This window comes from Amblyomma maculatum, chromosome 1 (assembly GCF_055883805.1).
Source record: "Amblyomma maculatum isolate TAMU_Amacu chromosome 1, ASM5588380v1, whole genome shotgun sequence".
Classification (NCBI taxonomy): Eukaryota; Metazoa; Arthropoda; class Arachnida; order Ixodida; family Ixodidae; genus Amblyomma; species Amblyomma maculatum.
In genome coordinates this window covers 336,271,330-336,290,513 of record NC_139344.1, presented here as the reverse complement: position 1 = coordinate 336,290,513, position 19,184 = coordinate 336,271,330, and the positions used below count along the sequence as shown (strand labels likewise).

Sequence of the window (19,184 nt, the reverse complement as noted above, 5' to 3'; positions counted from 1 at the left end):
CCCCAATGGGCCCTTGTTTATTGTCCGAACAGCAAACTTCCATGTTAATGAAGTGTAAAGGCATTGCAAGGTTCATCTGCAGAAAATGTTTTCGTAATATGAGTCGTACATGTCCATATTAACAGAGTCCATATTAACGAGGCATTGCTGTATATGTTAACCTATTTATTTTTTAGTTATGGTAATGGCACGATGGCAGCGCATTGGCATGAGGTGACAGCGCGTTTCCCTTTTTCTTTCTCTTGTTCTCATGCGATAAAAAAAAAAAAAATCGACAGATATGGCGAGAGCATCGATATTACAAAAATGAGGAATATACATGAAGTAGTCTGAAGAAATTAGATCATTTATCCATCTCAGATGAACTATACTGTGTGCTAACAAAAGTAATTGACAGTTAACATGCTATATAGTAGAATACAGGTTAAAAAATGGCAGTTACCATGGGCTGTGGTACGGCCATGTGTATTATGCTGCTGAAGAGTAAACGAAATCGGGTTTTGATATTTGACCACACCAAAACATGCCAGAGGCATCTGAACTTTTGAGCTTATAATTCGGTCTGATGCTTAGCTTTTTATTTAGATAAAGTAACAGCAAATACTTTCAGTCACTGAGGAATAGTGCATGGTGGTTACTGCGCACTTGTATAGCACAAATATTCAGTGCTGATTACCCAATGCTTATGCTAGAATACCAATGTCTCAACTTCATGGTTGCTACTATAAACCTGAGCTAAATGAAAATATGAGTGGCAAAACGAGAGAATGATGGAGACTGGGATACTAGAACATATTTATAAAAGGTGCCACTTAGTGAATATTTTGTAGACATCTCGCACCAACTCATTCAGCGGTACATCGAGAAAACCGTGCGATTCTAGAGCAGCACTATGCTTTTTGAAATAGAAAAATCGTGAAATTGCATCACAGAAAAAGTTTCTAGTTGTATGCCCTGGCTAATATTTACTTTTTGGTATTCACATTTCGTTTTTTTATGTAACTCCATTTGACACTGACTGCATGCTGTCAACCAACAAAGCATCGTCCATTGCAGTTTTCCTGTCAGTAGTACTGATAAACTGCAATGGAAAGTTTTTAGGGTGCATTTTCATGTTGAAAGTGACTGTCTGGCAAAGTACTTTGCCCATTTATTGCCTTGCTGTGCAATTCCTAGAAACGAATCATATTCTGGTGTATAACCACATGGCACAACTGTGAATGTGACAGGCTCTTGTTGTCACGTTCCCCTCGTTCGTAAGCAGTGTGAAATGCTTACATTCAGCCTCTTTTTTTGTTTTTGTTTTTACTCTACTATAGTTTTTTTTTTCTTTTTCTCTCCAACCACAGTACTAGATTTAGTGTAGGTTGTTATGAAGGTTTGTAACATTCCTTTGCAAATGGTTGTAAATAAAAGCTCTACTGATCGCAAAGAATCCCATAACAAATTAAGCATAACCACATTAAGTAACTCTGGGTCGCTGGCAACATACGAAAACATTTATTTACAGTACATTCCAGCACAGCCGTAACAAAAGGCCATGCTGCAGTAGCTATACATTTTCATGTAGTGAAACTGGCCTGGGCAACAGCAGCTCGATTATCAAGTACCACTCGCGCAGACCTGCACATTTGAAAAGCTCGCCTTATGTCGCAGGCAAGTCCTATTGAAACAAGGGAACAAGGCTGGGAAGGAACCTGCAGGACCTTTGGGCAATAGAGTAGAAGTATCCAAATTAATGTAACTTAAGTAAAACATTCTTATGCTAAAAGGAAGACTTAGAGTTCCTCCTCCAAACAAATATAGCATTTCATCACTGGGACAATGAATTATTGATGGAGAGCAATGAACTTGGTGGAGGGCATGTGTTAGGTGAGGAACAGCGGCACTCCACATGTATCACAGTCACTTCCCGAAGCGCTGCTCCCGTTTGTTGTACTTGACGAGTGCCTCCAAAAACTCCGATAGCCGAAGATTATGGTGGGTGGGCAGGGCTCTGCAAGAGGTGACAAGTGATACTAGTATACACATGGCATTGACTATGGAGATTGACATGTAGCAGAAAAAAAGCAGAGTTCGTACATCCCCGATTTCAAGGGCATTTTCACACAGCAAGTTCTAAAAGGACGATACAAAGGCAACAAAAAGGTACAACGCATTCCCTTTCACGAAGGCACATGTCAGAAGGGTCTTGCAGCTAAATGGAAAAGGTTTATTGGGTCCAAAGTACGTATTACATTAGTCTACAAATAGCATAGTGACTGGTCAACATGCACCTTCAGACAGAACTCTGGCAACTTTAAAAACAAAATTAGCAGAGGTTTAGCATAGTTGAAAATAGCGAAAGCTTAATGACATTTGTAGCCCGATTTAACTGGCATCGCTATGATGCGCTAAGCGCGGCATCATTGCCACTGGCATCCATGGTTGGCTGAGTCAAGGCGTGGTTACTCCTCATTCTTGTACCCATCGATTGACGTCATGGCTGTTTCCATAGCACGATGGCGCGACGTGGCGTCATTAATCGCGTGCTCCACCGCCTTCCACTCTCTCTTCAGCTCCAAGTTTGAAAGGTCCAAGGGTTAAGTTCCTTGCGTGACAACGAGGTGGTCCACAAGGTTACACATAAGCTATTTGTAGCCACACTGTCCTGTGGCTCGAAGGTCAATGGCTAGCCCACGCTGACACTGTGTGTTGGTTTATAGGAAAGGAAAGGCACAGCATCTGTCGCAGCTTTCTGTGAACACCTGAACCGCACAGCAATAGTTTGCCCTCCTGCTCCTTGAAGGCTATATTGAAAAGCTCATGCAAAGACCAGCTTTATGTAGCGTAGTGAAACTCTCGCTTCAAAAATGACATTAGATAAGGTGTTCCTAAAATGTGGTCTGTAATGAGGCAAAAACAACTGGGATGCGTTTCTATGGATGGTACTGAGGGCAACATTGGTGGGGTTCTTCAATTTGTATACAGCAATCTCTCCGCTCCACATCTCATGCAAAGACTGGGAATTAAACTTTAATGGGACAAGTAGTGATGGAAACAGTTCAGAAAATGGAACCCCGTAGGTTCGAACTCGCCTATTCAGGATTCTGTTTCATTTCTTCTATCAACATCAGGCCCATCATAAAGGCTCTGTTTAATTTGTGTCTTCTGTACTGTGGATAAATCTACAGTAGCTTTCAAGTTTTTAATTATCGAGTCTCATAAAAGCCATCTCAGACACTACTCTTTACATGAGTCTAAGTAGACAAAGGGATGGCCATTGTAACTGCAAGCAAAACAGGGTTTGTCAGAAAACTGTTATCATCAGCTTTCATTGCTGGTCATAGGCCCCATACAGCAAACCGCCAACTGTTCCTGTTTCTCACCAGCTGTGGCCCTGTCGATTACTATTTATGCCAAAACAAGAAGTTTGAGACAGGTTCCTATGCACTCGTGGGAGCAGGAAAGGAGGAGGTAATTTGCCACATACTTCCAGTTGCTAAACGAGCACCGCTTGTTTTGTTGTACACCAAGTGTTGTAGCACTGACTGCTGTCAATGGCCCATTATGGCTATCTATACACAAAGAGCAATATGCGAGATTGCCGTTGGGCAGGTACTAGAAAGAGCCAGAACTCAAGCTAAAAGTAGTCACACAACTTGGTTTTCACACCAAATTTGTAGCCAACTAAAACAGAAGCAATATTGTAAATGAGGTTATTGTTTATTGTAGATGATAACGCAAAAACTTTGACGAAGACAAGAGACACATACGATGAATTTAAACATTAAGCATAATCACTAGCCTGACAACACACATTTTTGAAGGTTTTTGTTATTGAACAATAAATAATAGCTTTTGAATTGGCATAAGATAAAGAGGACCAACGTTCGGGCATTTTGCTTGGTGTGCATAGGCAAGGTTGTGCACAGCTTTTGGAAGGAATAATAGCACAGAAAGGCCGAGAAAGGCACATTAGAAAAATTGCTTCTTTTCTGTCGGCAATTTTAACGCCACCTGCCTAACGACTCGGAATTTAAATGTTAAGCTGTGTTCTCTTGAATCCACAAAAATACCATTAAGGAGGTCCAGCTTCATTTTGCAGCTCAGCTGCGTTTTTGTCAAGTTCACACAAAACACATATGATAAAATTTTAGGTGCAGACTGTGCCAGTTGGGGAAAATGGCATTCATCGCAAGTGCCCTTTTACGATGCAGCTATGTGCCGCAAACTAGACGTTTATTTCTGATCAAGACAGCAACCCTGCCCCGGGCTATTGCAGATAGTTCAGTCCACTGTCTAGATGGACCTTGGTATGCTGCCATAATCAAGCCATTTAAACAGCTGATATAATGGGAAACGAGTATTTTATACTGGGTGCTAGGTCAGTGCACACGGAAGGTGCTAGATATGCGATGAGGTGCTGCAGCAATGTCTGAAAAACAACTCAATTCTTGATTTTCCAGACAATTTATGGCTGTGAGGATGTTTACCTTGCATCAGGCAGTGAAAAGTTACTTCTTTCATAATACTGCAAGCTGCAGCTAAAGAGGCAAAATATGTTATGGCTGCAAGAGCTGCAAGAATGAAGCTTAAAGTGAAGGCTCCAGGATCCTAACAATGCAAACTTGACCCTCGCTGCAATGCTGCATTTGCAAAAGTTGCAGTCAATAAGTGACGTGGAAGGAATCTGGCTGCCACGAGCCAACACCATAACCTAGGTATTACAGATATATTTTCTAAATCTAGAAGCACCGCTGCACAACATTTCTTTTTGCTTTTAGAAATTTTGCGAATGATTTCCGGCACTCCCAATGCACATCGCACTTAAAGTAAAAATAAAAATGAGCACTATGTGCAAGTTTTGAAATGCTTGGAACATTAGCTACATTTTGCGCTGCTTGCAAAAAGGAAGCCTAGTCTCCCAAATTTTGTACAGTTATGCGATATCGGTGAAGACTAGAAGTCCCCACGTGGTTAGAATTAATTTGGAGCTCTTCACTGCAGTGACTCTCTTTTAGCACCCTCTTCCGTACTTCCCCTCATGGAATGGCCCAAGACCTCCCCACTCACTCCACGCATTTCATGGCCTTGGGTTAAATTTCTCAGCACATTAACAAAATGAATATTCACACAATGCTTAGCCAGGTATCTTTGGTATCTATGTGTGTTGCAGCCACTTGCCAAATGCATACGCATGCACACAACTTAAGAAATGAACTTGGTTCTATTGAATCCTAGTGATCTTCCCTCTAGCCTAATACAGAGAAGTTTATCAAGATAAACTAGACCAAACTGGCCTTGCAAACAGCGTACTTACATAATCTCTGTGAGCCGGATCTGCCAAGGTGGGTAACCGAGCAGGCTGTGCACATAGCCACATCTCAGTAGTAATTCAGGGTCGGGAACATCTGCAGAGAGAAAGATCTGCACTCATTAAAAGTTCTGTAGCCTAACGTGCCTGCCATTTAATCACTTGTCCATCCAGAATGTCCCTTTCTCGTAGCTGGAGATACACCTTGGCGCTCTCGTCATAATTAAACGCTACCAACAGTTTCCTGTTTGAAGTCTGCAATGTCCATACACTGCACTATCACGGCAGCCTGCCATATTGACTTCCAGTGGTCATTCATTAAAAAGGGCGATACATTGAGCAGCAAAGTGGGAAACATTAATAAATTTAAGCAAAAATCATTCAATCTTCCCGCCATGTCAATTAACGCAGAAAAATTTTACAGGAAGTCTGGACCAGTCATAAAAGGAGTGAAAAAACGTTCTCCATATAATTTCAAATGTATGACAGGTAGGCAAATCTTGCAGGAGATTCACTACAATTTACGTCCTGCCACCAGAACCAAAATGTACTGCAGCAGAGAAGAAACAACACCGCTAAAATCGGATCCTGCCTGAACTGCCACAGTTCATGAAGGAAAAGAGAGGCAATAAATTATGTTCAGAATGTTGACCCTCTGGCTGCTGCACAGGTAAATTCTAGCAGCAGCAGCAGCAGCAGTGCCACCTCATCGATGCTACAGGGAAATTTCCAACTGGCACTTTTCACTGATAAGGGTCAACAAAACAGGTTTATGCCTCAGAACACAAACGCACCTCCCAAATCTCGCTGTATTAAATGAGGAGTAATGTCGTGAGGTCGCATCTCTCCTCTTTCCACAGCTTGGCAGAATGTGCGAGCTATGCTCGCCAGGTGTGGACGGCCATCCTCACCACTGGCCAGATGCACATTGATGTGCTGCTTGTAGCCGTTTCTCTGACCTAGAAGAACAATATTATGTAGCACAATTACTCCGCAGCCACTGCAAAGCGGTAAAAACACCTATGGCTGCAATCTTGTGCATTTCAAGTCACTAATTGCTAGACACCATTCGAGAACAAAGTAGCAAATCCTGTTCAGAGAGGGCCTTCCAAAAAATGTTGTCAACTCACTGTCATGACGCAGCAGGCAATGCCTTGCATTTGCCAGCAGGTGTGGCAACTGCAAGGCAGTTGATTCCACTGCTTGAAGGGCCTTCTCCGTGACGCATCCGCCACTCCATCCTCAAGTTTGCCCAACTAGTTTGTGCATCGCAAAACATGCATGCTGTCGCAGTACAAATAAAAATGCCACACATTACAAAAATGAAGCACCAGTTTCTGGACAATGCTCTGTCTGTGACCAGTTTCAATTCTGTGCTGAAGAGGTCTTGCATGCGGACTGCCCACTACTTCACAGTTTTCAGACACCTTGCACTGGGAAAAATCTTGCTTCATAACACAACCAGGGATGGACATTAGAATTATATTTAAATCTCTGTATAAGAAGACAGCAGTAGCCACAAATCACGAAGAAACATGGAAGTCAGTTAAAAAAGTAGGCAGGTGCAAATTCTTTATCACGATGCCTGCAAAAGATTCACGCAGGACTGTATTATTACAGAAGATAAAAGCTTTGCTCGGTGCCATAAAAGCTATTATTCAGATAGTTGCTTATCAAGCCTTCATTTATAATGAAAAACATAACTGACAGTAGCAATGAGCTTGCAGAGTAATATATTATAATGAGAGACTAGACCTATTAATTCACTTTGAATGGATGCCACAAAACCTGTTCATTAAATACCAATAACACATGTACGCTTAATGAGCTGCACAATTTGTGCATTAGCCGACCAGCTGCCCTTAGGTGAGGGATGATGACAAAAGACATCCGTTTATAAACGACTGCTAACAAAGCACGGCACCTGCGCATACCTCTTCCAGCTCAGACTACTGGCAATTACACAGCAGATAAAAGAAGCACAGCTTCGCTTTGTGCGTTAAAATTCACTACACATACAGAATACTGCAGTTCACATTTAATATAATCTAATCAGTATTGTTCTAAGCCATGTATGATATTTAGACAAGAATACTTCCTTTTTTAACATTGTGTACCAAAAACACTAATAGTGACTCGTACTAAGGTGTTATGATTAAATTTTGACAGCAACATACACAAAAAGATTGTAGTATCGTGTTTTCTCAAAAATGACGCACACCAGTGCACATATTTTACTTTTATTTCAACAACCAAAGCCAGCATTATTTACAAATATGGTGGCACTTCTTTTCGGCCTGAAGAAATTCTGTGTCAAATTCACACCAAAGCATGCAGCTGCATACGGTCTGTCTGAAAGAGCATACCATCCTGCTTATAAACAGGAGTTTTTCAGCAAGAACATTCAAATGCAGCAGTGCTGTTCAGTATACAGTGAGTGCTTGCACTTAAAACAATATATCTGCAGGTCAAGGAGATTATGTCTTAGTATGTTTAGCATGCAGTCTTGTATTCGGTCACTGTATCATTAACTGCTGCATGATTTCAGTCATGAAACCTGTGTAGCTTGCCATTAACTTTCACAACCACTAAAGATTAAAAGAGCAGTAGTAATACCACATTCCAATGGCACGCCAATTTTCCTGTTAGCTTCAAGGTTGAGTCTCTTTCCTGTTCAAAGTATAAATGCGGCCTCAAATAACAGCAGAATGAGGAAAAAAAACACACACACACGAATAGGATTAGATTAGAAAACTGAGGAAAACAGGCATCAAATTAATCAAAGAATGTCCCCTTAATTCCACCAGGAAATTGAAGTAAAATACAGACATATTCAAGTTGATTTGGAGAATTCATTCTGACATTTCATGCTGCCTCAAACATTTCCCCACATTTTTTTTCATAGGCACACTTTTGAAGCGCTTTGGGAAGCTTCAAAAATTTGCAGTCTCAAATTACGTTGTTGCCTTTTACAATGAACGATGCGTTTTGGAAAGAAATTGCAGCAAGACTGGTTCACGAAGTCATACCATTCCTTTCTGGCAGCTTCTGGCCCTTCACATGCAGAACAACTTTGGCGCGGCTGTCAGACCCGAAGTTCTCCGCTTGGCTCCTTGAGATCTCCTTGTAGAGTCTGGCGACGTTCTCCTTTAATGCCCCTATAGTGGAGACAAAAAGAAAATGAGATCAAACGTTCCTGGTGGCACATTTGAAGCGCAAAACGGCGCAGCCACTATCGCGCGCATGGTACCTACGATGAAAGATGCGCTGGTAGCAAAAACTTTGAACGCGCACGTTTTGTTGAACAGGAGCTCGCATACGAAAAGTAAAACACATCATGGAAACGTGCGCAGATGACGTTAGCACAGATAGGCGAACGGAACACGTGTGCTAGGCAAGCGAAAGTGCCACATGCGCGCGCTTTAAGGTCGCCCGTTCTCCACTCCTGGTCCATCAGGAAAAGTGGTTGGAAAAAGCAATGCGCCCGGAGGCAAATTCCCGACAATGTCAGCAGCAGTGGAACGTTGCAGGAACGTCGCCGGTACATACGTACTACATGTACGGCCACGGGAGTGAAGCGATAAGCTCGATCCTGTCAGCTGGTAGTCGACGCATTGTACACAAATGGTGGTTGGCCGTTAAGCACAAAAGATAAAATAAGCACGCTACTTAGGGCGAAACCGACGTCACGTATGGTCACCGCTGCAGGTACGAGTGAAAGTAAACTTGACAGCAAGGCTCCCAATTCCGACCGAGGCACAGTAACGTTCGACCGGCATCAACACCTCCTCCTCCATCACCTTCGGCAACTTGTTGAGAGGTTAGGTTGATAAATACCCAAAACTTCACCTCCTTTTTTTTTTTTTTTCTGCGATCGCAGGTAGCAAGTACACAAAAATATGAAACAACGCAAAGGAGATAATGAAGATTCAAGCGATGGAAAAGACGCACTGAACGAATCTAGAGGACCGCTGTCCAGAGTGCAACTCACCTTCGGCATCGTACAGAGTTACGTGCGGTATTCCGGCAAACAAACACCACACGACGAGATTAGCGGCGTCTCGATACGAGATGTCATGTTCACCAATTAGAACTGCTATGTGCTTAGGAACCTTCTGCAGTAAGTCCATGCTAGTGAGAGCACTGGAGGGGCACAGGAGTTTCGCGTCGGGAAACTTTGCATCATGCACACTCGAGTACTTGAATCGATAAAGTAGCTTGTGTTTCACCAGAGAAAACACGTCTAAAACGTACAGACAAGCGTGTAAAAAACACAGTATGAGTTTACACAAAAAAACAGTAATTAACATTGTGCCGCAAGCTATATTCACCGGCTCATATCAACATAGTTACACGAAAGCGACACCGATGAGCGGAGAGGCGTCTGGCGGAGTTGGCGTCGTGTTTACAGGACAGCAGTAAATTTTGTGGAACGCAGCAAATACACTGAAACTCCAAAAACTTCTGCGAACATACTAAAGTAAAACATTATTTAATTATATTTTTTGCTTAAAGTTAGTCTTTTAAAAGAAAGTGTATACAGTAAAGACCGTCAATATCTTGCGAACTTTTCAGTTTCCCATCTCAGCAGCTGCTTTCATGTCTCTATTTTATGGCGCGAATTGTCTGTGAGCGGGTGTACGCGGGGACAGGCTGAGCTAAGTTTAGCACTTTATTTCACTATGATCGGCACATTAAATGTCAGTGAGCTCATGGTGGAGCGTCGTATTTGGCCCTGCGTCCCCACAGTTTGCTTAAGAAGACACAGTTTTGTCTGTGTAGCCAAACGCATCCGCTGTGGCATTTCCTCTGGTTGATCTGGATGGTCAGAATCGCTGTGGGTCAGAAGCTTTGCTGAATATTTCATTTGGAAAGCGTCTGCCTTTTACTCTTAACTGTTTGTAGCTACTGTTGTGCTGTTTAGGTTGCATGGTAACTAGTTCACCGACTGCATCTGCGCATATTGCATTTCACCCTTTGCTGGCTTGACGCTAAATTGTGAAACATTGCTACAAACGTTTCTTTTTTTTTTTACAGGAAGGAAGCTCTACTGATATTAGCACGATGGAAGACGAGAGTGACGGAGAAATTTATTCTGATCTCAGTGGATCGTGTTCCGAAACCACATCTGACACCAAAGACTCGCGCTGCGCAATCACTGCAGAGTTGGACATTTTGGACACGTCTGTGTTGCCAGGGGTAGCCACACTAGCAAAGAAAGACGATCGACCTCAGGTTGTGCGCCAGCTTCATAATCGGAGTGCTGTTTATACAGTGGGCGATGATGGTTGCCCCGACATTTACTCTGATCTCGGTGATTCGTGCTCCCAGAGTAAGCGTAGCATTGAAGAGGCGCACTCCACAGCTGCTGCTGAATTGGACCTGTTGGACACATCCGTATTACCTCGGCAGTCGACCCCGTTAAAGAAAGATGGGCCGCCAAAGACGAAGACATTTTGTGCCCCAGAACGTTCGGTGAGTGCATCTTTGCACGCTTGATCATGCATTCCAGGGCACTTCCATGCGTTGAGAACAGGCTTCTCATCGTGAGAGTCCCGCCGTGGTGTGTGGTTAGAGTTGTGAACTACTGATTCTAAGTACGCGGCTTCAATTCTGGCCGCGGCGACCTTCTTTCGATGGAAGCGAAAAGCAAGGCGCCCGTGTACTTTATGGTGTTAGTGCAAGTTAAATAACCATAGGTGATCGAAATTTTTGAAGCCCTCTACAACAGCGTCTCTAATAAATTGCCTAAGTCTCTTTAGGACGTTAAACTCAGTAAACTAATCTAAGTAATGTAAAGGGATGGTGCATAGCTTGCCCTGTAAAAGTTGCCCACACATAGACTATAAGACGTCTCCTAAATGTGCAAAGTTCCAATTACTTTGACAAAAGTCTGTAAGCTTTCTATGCCATTGGCCGACGAGGCTAAGAAAGCAGGATCTTCGCCACAAAGAATGGTCTAGTGCCCAGCTGACTTAATATAGTCTGCACTGCTCGAGCTTTGAACAGTGTGAATGGTATTGGAAGTAAGGAATGGCATATAGGATATGTTCAATGCTTTCCAAAATTCACAACCAGGAAAGATAGCTGTTATTCACTGGTAGCGCAGTAAAGCCACTATATAGTTGGAGAAACTGAGCAGCAGGTGTAGTTCATTAAGATGACACACACTACCCTGGTGGGATATATAAACAGTGTGTGTGAGTAATGAGTAACTTGTAATTATGGCCAAAGGGCCTTTACCAAGATGCTTTCATTGTACTTCCATTATAAAGGCCTTGCTAAATTGCCATGCCACAGCAGACGGCAAGACATTCAACATTCAGAAAGTAACATTCTTTATCGGATCCTGCCTCGATAGATGCAGGACTGCAAGTCACTTGTTATCGTTTGATAGTCGCAAGAGCCAGAGGCTTTTTCTTTCTTCTGTGATGTAACATTCACTAACCAAGTTTTTTCGCAAGTAAATGCACGCACAGAAAATTCTGTTTCTGATGAGGCTATGCAGTGGTTATCTGAAGCTTCAATATGGGAACATGCAGTATGATGGGCGTCGACAGCCTCTAGAGAATAAAATAAAATGCAGTTGTAATTGGCTTATTGATATCGCTGGCAGAGAGCTTGTGCTGACCAGCATCACCCTTGTCCTTTATTCTGAGGAACTTTTTGTGCATTCTCAGGATCGGCAATATGGCGCTTTGTTGCAGAGAAGAGCTCTTGAACAAAGGCATGCATCATTTCTTTGCAATATAGCACTTGAGTAGCAGCTGCCAAGGAAGGTTTTCTGTACCACTGAGTCCTTTGTTGCGACTTTTTATGACTTATCTGTATGGTGGCCATGATTAAGCCAGGCTGAATTGATTAAGGTTTTTATTTTCTTACAGGGACATGCTGGAAATTAATCCCCATTGTGGCTTGTATCCACAATCCATCCTGCTTGCCTATGTGATATTAAACTTTGACTGCAAGTCTTCTAAGTGAAATTGTAAAGGCTGCATTCATTTTGGCAAAGGCTGTTTCCATTGTTTTATTCCTTTCCATTGGCCCCAGAGTAATTTGTTTACTGGCCGCTGATTTCAGATTGTGGCTGGTAGTGAGACGAGCAGTACTGCACTATCTATCACTGCACAAGCAACCATTGCTGCTTTGAAGAAAGAAAATGGAATTCTGAGACACAACATTTCAGTTCTTTACAAGACTGCTAAGCATCTCCTGGACTCCCGAGACAAGGAGATAGTAAGCCTCCAACGAAGGTGGGTGGATGTCAGAATTTCATGTTAGCGTCAAACTTGTAACAGGCAGGCGAGATGTACAAAGTGAAAGGACAGTTGGGTACTGTTATGTCAGTTCCTAGAACCTTTTTCCTGCATCTTATCCTGCTGGTTGCATAGCTGTGTCATCGGATGCTGTTTTCATCTAAAGTAAGGAGCTTAGTTTCTCATTATGCATTGCCAGCATTTCAAGTCTTTTGAAGGGCGAGAGTGATACTAGCACCTATGGAACACTGGACTTCCATGGATGTTATAAGAGGTCCACTGACACGCTTAGAAGCAAATAGACCTTTTCGCAAATTGCAGTGCTGCTCCATCCCCTGGCGGATCCATGCAAAGCATGATGGGAGAACGGAGCGATCTCCTCCCGCGTCTGCTGCTGGCAAACGTGTTGGCGTGCTGTGCCGCTGCTTTCTGCCGTCATGCGTCTTCTTGTGCGCATCGTTGGTGCTTCCTTGCAAAATGCAAAAAGCACTGGATGGCTTTTATAGTTAGTTGCTAGTCTTTTGTGCAAATTTTTTGTGACTTTTGAAGCAAAAGCTTCACTACGCCATGTAAAGCCAAGGTTGCCTTGCGTGGCACATGCTGCTGCGTCGTAACCATGACAGTGAGCTGCGCCCTTCTAAAATGTTGTGCCACTGGGCTCCAGATGCGCGCGTTAGCGTGGAGAGGAGGAGAAGGATTGTTTCTGTACTGTGCATGCGTGTGCCGCAGCAACGGAGAGCTGCAGTGGGCAAATGCCGGACTTTCAGTGTCGGCTGATGATCCATGGATTTAGAATGCAACAACCAACTGTGCAACTCGATCAGGAATGGTGGGCACAATATAATTAAAAAAGAAAACAGTGGGAAGCATCAGTGCAGCGATGACTCCGAGATGGCAGAGAAAAGTTCGCCTGAGAACCGGCAGAGTCGGAGAGATGCGAGCGCAGCAGTGCTCCGCTTTCCCAGCGGGCTTTGCGTAACCGCTCGATGGCGCGGCGGAATTACTGGAAAGGTCCACTGCTTGGGCTTTATGCTACTGGTAATGGCTGTATCCACCGAGCTGTAAATTGTTTACCCTTTTCTATGTCAACACTTCGGCCTTTAGATTGACTCAGATAAAAGTTGAGCATATAACATCTTTTGGTGTTCAATGTTCTTTGAATTCCCAAGGAGAAGCACATCTAATCTTCCTACTTTTTTGCTTGAGTTGGCTGCTCATGTATTTTGTGCACTGTGATCGTTTTTTGAGCATTTAAGGGTTGTGTTTTTCTTTCCTGCTGCTATACATGGTGCTAGTGCTATAAAGATCATTCATGGCAGTGGTTTAGTGGCTTAAGAAACACTGTTGCAAAAAAGGCTGTTAATCAATCAAGCTAAAGTGTGGATGCGGTAATCAAATCACCAAAAAGTTGGTCTTTTCAGACCCTTCGTGGCAATCGGAGTGGTGGAGTGATCACGAAGAAATGCAAGATATGAACTGAAATTATTCAGTTTTTCTTAACATATTCAGAGATATTCCTGGAAACATTTAAGAAGGCACATTGTTGGGTGACTCAGTCATACATGCTTAAGCAATGGAATGGCTAGAACTAAAATCTTGAGGCGCAGTCCTGACCAGACGGCACGTCAGCTGGCAGAGGCTTTTTTTCATTGAAAGCTCAGGTGATAAGTGCATAAATATCAAATTGTATAAAAATGAAAGAAAGTTGCTGGCACGTGCGCTGTAGGAAACGGTAGGAATGAGCATTTTTTCTGAATAAAGTCAGTCGTGAGTATGTGCCCGTCCTTGTGCCCTTTGTCTGTGTCTTTATTTGCGCATTTCCATTGCTTAAGCATCGTGGAAATATATTCCATCAGCATGAAGTATACATGCAGCAATGGTTTTTGAAGGCTGTGCAAGAGTGAGGCAGCATGCAAATAATGCAGAAGTATTGCATCAGGCATATAGATACCCATGTGGTCGTCTAGTGTCAAATTGCATCAGTGATCTAGTGTTCAAGGCTCACTAATAAATTTAAGTTGAATAATGCACAAATCAAGGTGGAAGTAAAGTGTTATGCAGTAATTAATGCAGTTTTTTGACAGAAAATAGTACTTGTGTTCCCCTAGCTCCAATGCATCTGCTCATTACTGCACCAAATTTGTAGAAAAGCTGTTAATTTTCATTTAAAGTGTATGATGCACTATGTTAAGGGACCAGTGCAGCAGTGTAAAACAAAAATATACAAGGCATGTAAATAAGCATGTTTACTTGTAATTTGTAAAGAACTTGTGTGCTTGGTTGCTCGCACTAATTACCTTTGTAGTCAGTCTTAGTCGCAATGTCCACCTATGCCCTTTCTATGTAACACTGTCATGTTTTGGAATGCAGGTTAGATAACCTTGTCTTCAAGAGAAACCTGGGATCACAAAGCTCGCCACTTGCAGTCACCACACCAACCAGCGCAAGAGGCCCTCAACAACGGTCTCAGAGGCAAAGCCATTCATCGTGGAATTCGCCTGGAACACCCACTGCAGAGAGACCTTATGGCCCTTCACCCCAAGAGCGTAGTCATCCTCCAGATCCCGCTAAACCAAAAAAGCCAAAGGTGGACATGTCAGGGGACTTGCAAAGACTTTATGAATACAACAATGTGAGGCCTAAGTACAGAACTGAGTACAGTCAGGTGCCTGAATTAGTAATTGCGTCACGAAAAAATGAAATTGCAGCTAAGGTGCCAGGTACTCCAACAAAGTCTGCTGCACAGCGAAATGCAAAGAGGCTTATAAGGAACAGCATAAAGAAAATAAGTGGCTCTCCTACAAAGCTGCCAAGGAGGATGGAAGTAAACAGGAGACTTGGTTTATCACCACTCAAAAGGCGAAGGGTTTCTGAAAGAACACCTTTAGCAGCACGATTTACCGACTCACCACACCAGGAGCGGAGAGGTGCCTCAAGTCAAGCATCGCCCAAAGATCGACCAATGGACCCACGTTCAATGCTGTCCCGGACACCACCAATTAGACACAGAGGTGTTGCTAAAAGACCATACATGCAACATGAAAGTTGGTCACCTGAACCACATTTTGACTGCTATATGACTCCTCCATCTAGAAAAAAGGGAATCACCAAAGGGCCGCACACTCCACCAGAGAACGAGCCGCCTGCCAAACACATCAGAACTCCACCGCTGACAAGGAGAGTTACCAGGGGACCACAAGCTCCACCGGAATGTTCGCCACAGTTGGTAACCGAACATCAGAGGACTCCACCTCTGGAAGGTCAAAGAACCGCGAAAGGTCCACACACTCCACCAGGAAAACCGCCACCAGAACCACCCACAGAATCGTTTGAGACTACGCCTCTCGAAAAAGTTGCCAAACAGCCACCTGAAGACCATGCTGCGGAAGTATGTGCCTCACAGTCTAAGCAGGAAGCTGGGGCAAATGAACAGGCCAGAAAGGTTGTAAAAAAATCTGGGGAGGCCACTAGTAGGCCATCAAAACTCCAGGACTTGACTACCAGGGTAAGCAAACCATCGGGTAAGGGTCTACTTCATCAGCGTTTGGGAATCAAGCGCAGGATATCTCCCAGTGGGCCTGCACGGAGCACGCAACCACCTCCAAGCAGCTTGTCTGAAGATGTTGAATTCCGAAGGGCTCGCAGTCCAAGGGAGATGGGAGACTACCGCAGCCTCCTGGGGAAGCGGCGCAGGTCGCGGTCGCGATCTTACTCGCGGTCACCGCCACCGAGGCCATACTCTCCTAGAGAGCATCCACAGCCTCGGAGAATATCGCTTCATGACCGACTTGATATTCACCATGCAAAACACAGAACCCCAAGGTATCACCGCCACAGCCCAGAGCCAAGAGCAATGCGTCGCCGTTCACGGGAGCGTTTCTCTCCCCAGCCTCGCCGGCATCATCGACCGGAGAGAAGACCCGCATATTCGCCGTCTCCACCCAGGCTTGGAAGGACGCCTGGAAGACATTCGTCTCCTGGGAGGAGACCAAAGAGCCCTTCATCTAAGGATAAGCATGCAATAATAACTCCTTTGTGCAAACGGCCAACCAAAATGTTAGCGAAGATGTCATCAAGCGTTGAAGTTAATATTGGTGTCACTTCGGAGCAGGACAAAGGGGAGACGTGTGTGGAGGCAGTGCATCAAGCACAAGAAACCCCATGCCAGTCTTCTGAAGCCGCAGCTGAGTGTGTGCCAGAAAATGAGACATTGGCCATGAACAGTACTAGTGACGCAGAAAGGACAGAGCAGCCATCTGAAAAAATGCACATAGGAGCTCATGGTGATGGTTGAATATGTAAAGTTGGATAGTGATATAATTCTTACTATTTTGTTAAAAAAAAATATTTCAGTACCACATAAGATTCGGGTGCACGATGGTGCAGCAAATGACATGCTGCCTTCAGTGTAGCTGCATCCAGTGCGAGTGTGGTTTATGTCCTTTTGAGGTCGCTATGTCTTGACACAGCTTTAGTAAACTGCATGAAATCTGGGGGCAGTTTCAAGGTGCCTGTGATCCTTCCTTCCAAAATAATTTATTGAAAGTGGCAGCTATCATTGAAAGAGTAGCTATACCCGGGTATCAGTCGCACACATTACTGCAAGGTGCGCTTCAAGGGAAAGGCACACCATTCTTGTTAGCCGCTTGGACCAGTTTCTAGTCGCAGCTACTGGGTTCTTGAAACAGCTGTTGGTAAGCACCCAACATGCCCTTATTACTTCGTTTAGTAGTGCACCACCTCCAGCAGTGTACACACTCTGGAGTGCTTTTGCTTCTTGCCTTGGTCTCATGTGCTTCTTGTAGGCGAGTGTTGTGGCTGCACTGGCCTATAGCAAGCAGGTGCAGGCATGCACTGTGTAAAGCGCAATGTTAATCACTTGGCGATCAAAATGCTCATTCTCTTGGCTTCAGGCCGTTGTAGTATAGTAGTAGTCAGTCTAACCGGAGAGTGTTTACCATGGACAGAGTGGGGTGTAATAAAAGCGTAGGGATGCCTAACATTAACAGTTGTTGCTATGAAATGAGAATATGGCAACAGGGGATGGATGCCACAACCAACAGTATTTATAGTCCCAGACTATAGCTCTCCTTTGGTCTTCTTGATCATGCACTTTAATTTGCTACTCACTTAATCTATTAATTTGTGCCTTCATTATCTCACTCATTAGCATACAGTCATAAAGCTACCACATTATGTGAAAAATCACCCAACACAGGTATAAAACCTCCCTTTAACCAAGTCGCACGGATGTGCCTGCATGGCCTAGGTGTAGCGGGTCTTACTGGTCTCACAGGGTTTGATTCCCATATCAAAGCAGAAAGACCAAGTTGGCAGCACCTGTCAACTCGGCCATGTCATTTCTCATGACATCATTAGCCTGCTCACCAACCAGTGCCCGGCCATTATGTCATTTGCCATAGTCATGAACGGGATTTTTCGCTCACAAGGCGAATGCCGGATTTTCTGGCGGATGGGGCCTTTAATGTCGCAAAAAATAAAACCATACACTGTAAAAACTGTGTGGAATTACAGCCATTGTTAACGAAAATTTTGGTTTCCGTAAAGAGAATATCTGTTATACGCCATTTACCAAAACATGTTCACGAAAAAAAAAAGCTGTAATTCTATTGTTTTCCAGCCGAAACCCTGTTTCGAAGGCAAACAATTGCAGGTACATATGTCTGTTCAATTTTCTATCGCAAACTGATTCTTACTTGAATAATAGATGTATGCTAACAGGTAGCAAAATTGTACGATACTCATGAAAGTGCTGCTTGAAGAATGGTTTCATAACAATTCTTATACGAGAAAGCATAAACAGTGGCACCACGTTGAGATACTAGTGGTGCTTATAAGCATATAGTGGGCCAAAAGAGAAGGAGGGACTCTTTGCTACGCGATTGGTGTTATGTATGCCATCGCTCCACTCACCATTTCAGTGTTTCAACAACTGCTATTGTCAAGGCCAACTTTATGGATGCTGTTCAGTGTCGCACCGGTGTAATGATTTTTGCGTAACAAAGTTAGGAAGTCTTTCGCCTTAACTGTTTTATGACAAAGTGGAGCTTTGTGTAGTTCTTGTTTTTTACTGGCAGAAAAACATTAGATATGAAAAGAGAGATATGCATTATAGACATTTCCTTTTAGCTGCAACAGAAATACCTGTAGACTGACAGAAAAACCGGGAAACATAGCATAACATAATTTCTGTCAGTTCACAGCAATTTTCTGTTGTAAGCAGAAAACAGATGAAAGAAGAATAAAAAGAACTTTGCGGAACAGGAAATTTCTGGCAGAACAGCTGCAGAAAATTTCCATATTTTTCAACAAACATTTCTTACAGTGTAGGATCGCTGTCATATAAAAGATCATCCAGGTCATAACCATGGTAACAGGAGCATGGTTCCCGCGGGGTCTATACGTAGGACACGGCGAGAACGTAAGGATGCACAACTGGAGGGTGGTTTCCATTAGAATCCCCTTGGTGAAAAGATGTGTGCGTTACATGCACTAGGAAAGGGAACAAGAAGGTGGCTGCTCCAGGATCGCTCCTCGGGTAACCGTGGAGCTGGTGGACAGTCAGAGGATAGACGATAGCAAGGAGGGATTTGTTCTAAGAGTTAACGTGA

At 43.6% G+C, this 19,184-nt stretch overlaps 2 protein-coding genes across 2 annotated transcripts; one reads left to right on the top strand and one right to left on the bottom strand.

The window, feature by feature from the left end:
* Positions 1-165: 165 nt before the first annotated feature.
* On the bottom strand, positions 166-9,719 carry LOC146207498 (dehydrodolichyl diphosphate synthase complex subunit nus1-like). The gene is made up of 5 exons (XM_084587945.1): positions 9,288-9,719; positions 8,326-8,454; positions 6,091-6,255; positions 5,303-5,393; positions 166-1,996 (listed from the first exon to the last, which is right to left on the bottom strand). Exons 1-5 carry the CDS (start codon positions 9,604-9,606, stop codon positions 1,906-1,908), a joined length of 795 nt encoding a protein of 264 aa, XP_084444071.1. The 5' UTR covers positions 9,607-9,719; the 3' UTR covers positions 166-1,905.
* Positions 9,720-9,882: 163 nt separating this feature from the next.
* Positions 9,883-18,833, top strand: LOC146207497 (uncharacterized). The gene is made up of 4 exons (XM_084587933.1): positions 9,883-10,137; positions 10,334-10,771; positions 12,377-12,549; positions 14,923-18,833. Exons 2-4 carry the CDS (start codon positions 10,361-10,363, stop codon positions 16,844-16,846), a joined length of 2,508 nt encoding a protein of 835 aa, XP_084444059.1. The 5' UTR covers positions 9,883-10,137; positions 10,334-10,360; the 3' UTR covers positions 16,847-18,833.
* The last annotated feature ends 351 nt before the right edge of the window (positions 18,834-19,184 follow it).